This window comes from Rhinopithecus bieti, unplaced genomic scaffold (assembly GCF_001698545.2).
Source record: "Rhinopithecus bieti isolate Rb0 unplaced genomic scaffold, ASM169854v2 scaffold_33122, whole genome shotgun sequence".
Taxonomy (NCBI): Eukaryota; Metazoa; Chordata; class Mammalia; order Primates; family Cercopithecidae; genus Rhinopithecus; species Rhinopithecus bieti.
This window is the reverse complement of record NW_016814047.1, coordinates 521,432-523,769: the sequence shown is the minus strand read 5'-3', so window position 1 is coordinate 523,769 and position 2,338 is coordinate 521,432. Positions and strand designations below refer to the sequence as shown.

Sequence of the window (2,338 nt, the reverse complement as noted above, 5' to 3'; positions counted from 1 at the left end):
CTACAAGAAGGTATGATTCATTCAATAAGATGTTCATACTTGATCCCAGAAACTTTGGAACCAAGTATTCAGTTTTTTCAATAAACAGAGCACATCTTGTTTCATAGGTTTTGGGGGTTGGCCAGAACAAGTCAACTAAGTATGACCTAGTTTCTACAGAGTTCTGAACAATTTAAAAAGTGAATTCCTGGCCATTCACAAATTGGGAACTGACTGCATTGTTTGGAGAGCTAAGTGTTTCCACTGGGGAATCCCATGACAGGTGTTCAGCCCAATTCTGTTGAACGTTTTATTAAACATAGGAGTGAGTTAAACCACTGGGTTTTAAATGAAGTACTTATACATAGAGCTTTTCAACTTGCCCCATAGCTTTTGTCCCATTAGTTTTGAGAATGCCGTGTAAAGCGCAAAGTAACCACTGTTGGTTGCGCTCTGGGGCGGGCGAGGACGGCTTGTTCCTGCAATGCCCAGGCCTGCACGGAAGCGCCCTGGCAGAACTCAGCTGAGTATACACGCTTTTTCCCGCGCAGCCGGAGGGCTGAACAGCAAAGCGCTTCCCGGGGAAACTGTGTGTCAGCACAGCCTGGAGATAGCAGGCCCAGGGGGCAGCTCCACCACAGGAGACAGGACACGCCTCTGCCTGGGCAAATTCCCGGCCTCCTTTGGCTCTAAGCCAGCAGCCGCCGCCCGCCACCTCCTCTCTTCCTCCGCCGTCACCCCGGCCGCCCTGCCGGCCCCGAACTTGCCCCCGCCTGGGCGCGCGGCCCCTCAGTCCGCTGGGCTGGCGGCGCGGTTGGGATGGGACCGATGTGGCGCATGCGTGGTGGCGCCACTAGGCGCGGGAGTTGCTGCGGCGGGGACGGTACTGTGGCCAGCCGAGGGCCAGGCCGCTCGGGCCGGACTCGTGGGGGTGGCAGCAACAGCGGCGGCGTGGGCTGGCGAGGCCGCGCGGACGGCGCCCGACAGCAGCTGGAGGAGCGGTTTGCCGACCTGGCGGCGAGCCACCTGGAGGCCATCCGTGCGCGGGACGAGTGGGACCGGCAGAACGCGCGGCTACGACAGGAGAACGCCCGCCTGCGGCTCGAGAACCGGCGGCTGAAGCGCGAGAACCGCAGCCTCTTCCGTCAGGCTTTGCGGCTCCCCGGCGAAGGCGGCGACGGGATGCCCGCGGAGTCGGTCCGGGTCCCTGAAGAGGCCAGCACGAACCAGAGGGCTACAGACAGCGGCCCAGAGGACGAGCCGGGCAGCCCCAGGGCCCTGAGGGCCCGACTTGAGAAGCTGGAGGCCATGTACCGCCGGGCCCTGCTGCAGCTGCACCTCGAGCAGCGGGGACCACGTCCGACCGCGGACAAGGAGGAGCAGCCTCTACAGGAACCTGACTCCGGGTTCCGCTCCCAGGACTCGGAGCCCTCCGGGTCCTGGCTGTAGCCGAGGCCGCAGCCAGAGAGAGGCGGGGCCTCGAGCGGGCCCCTCCTCCCCGGTTCCCAGCGCCCCCCACCTCGCGCACGCCCTGGCCCGCGCTGTAACCGCGGATAGCTTGGACGACGGTGCCCTCCCGCCCCAGCCAGCGGACACTTACAGGTGGCGCTTGGCCATCCGCTTGGCGGAGATCGAGTGGGTGCAAGGGCCCTCGGGACCTCCCACATGTACAGTTCCCCTGCCTCTTGCCCTGGCTAGTTTCCCTGGAGAGAGGCCTAGCCAACAAGGAAGGGACGGATTTTAAAACAGCAAGAACTGGGTGCCAAGAAACATTTCATATTCCCTGAACTTTTCTAGATGTTGTGAGAACCTGTTGTACTTTTTTTCCCTGTATTTTGGTTCTGAGGGATGAGTAATGCGTTTTTAATTGGTTGAGTTCGTACATTTTTCAATCCCCTAAAGCCTTCAGCTATTCTCTCTTATGTGGCCAACATTTTAAGTACAGTGTTTGCTTTTATAAGTCGGTGTTACTTGGATGTCCTATAAAATACCCAATTTTTATAAAGATGATATTTATAACCTAGGAACTCACGCCTGCCTTGGCTGCAGTCCGTGTACATCTAATATATACTCATTTGTTTGCCCCAGAGAATTTTAAATTATCTGCCTATATCGTGATCTTTTGAAATGGTCAATAAATCTGGTGCATTAAAATCATCTGAAAGGTTCCAACGAGCATTATTTGAAGTGTGTTAAATTTTATATATTTTAAAAGATACCTTTGTGAATATACTAATTTAAATCTGGTTTTAGTTGTCCTTTGTAAACTATCATGTTCTTTTAGCTTTATGTAACAGTTATCTTTTAAAATAATCTGAAGATTAGATAGTCTAACAGTTATTTTAATCTTTAATATTAG

At 54.5% G+C, this 2,338-nt stretch overlaps 1 protein-coding gene across 1 annotated transcript; it reads left to right on the top strand.

Annotated features, from left to right (window-relative positions):
- The first annotated feature begins 280 nt into the window (after positions 1-280).
- TUSC1 (tumor suppressor candidate 1) lies at positions 281-2,133 on the top strand. Its single transcript, XM_017849447.1, has one exon. The coding sequence runs from the start codon at positions 799-801 to the stop codon at positions 1,426-1,428; it is 630 nt and encodes a 209-aa protein (XP_017704936.1). The 5' UTR covers positions 281-798; the 3' UTR covers positions 1,429-2,133.
- Positions 2,134-2,338: the final 205 nt, after the last annotated feature.

Bases quoted from the DNA above. Each gene is read 5' to 3' on its own strand.
- TUSC1 (XM_017849447.1), top strand. From the start codon at position 799: ATGGGACCGATGTGGCGCATGCGTGGTGGCGCCACTAGGCGCGGGAGT.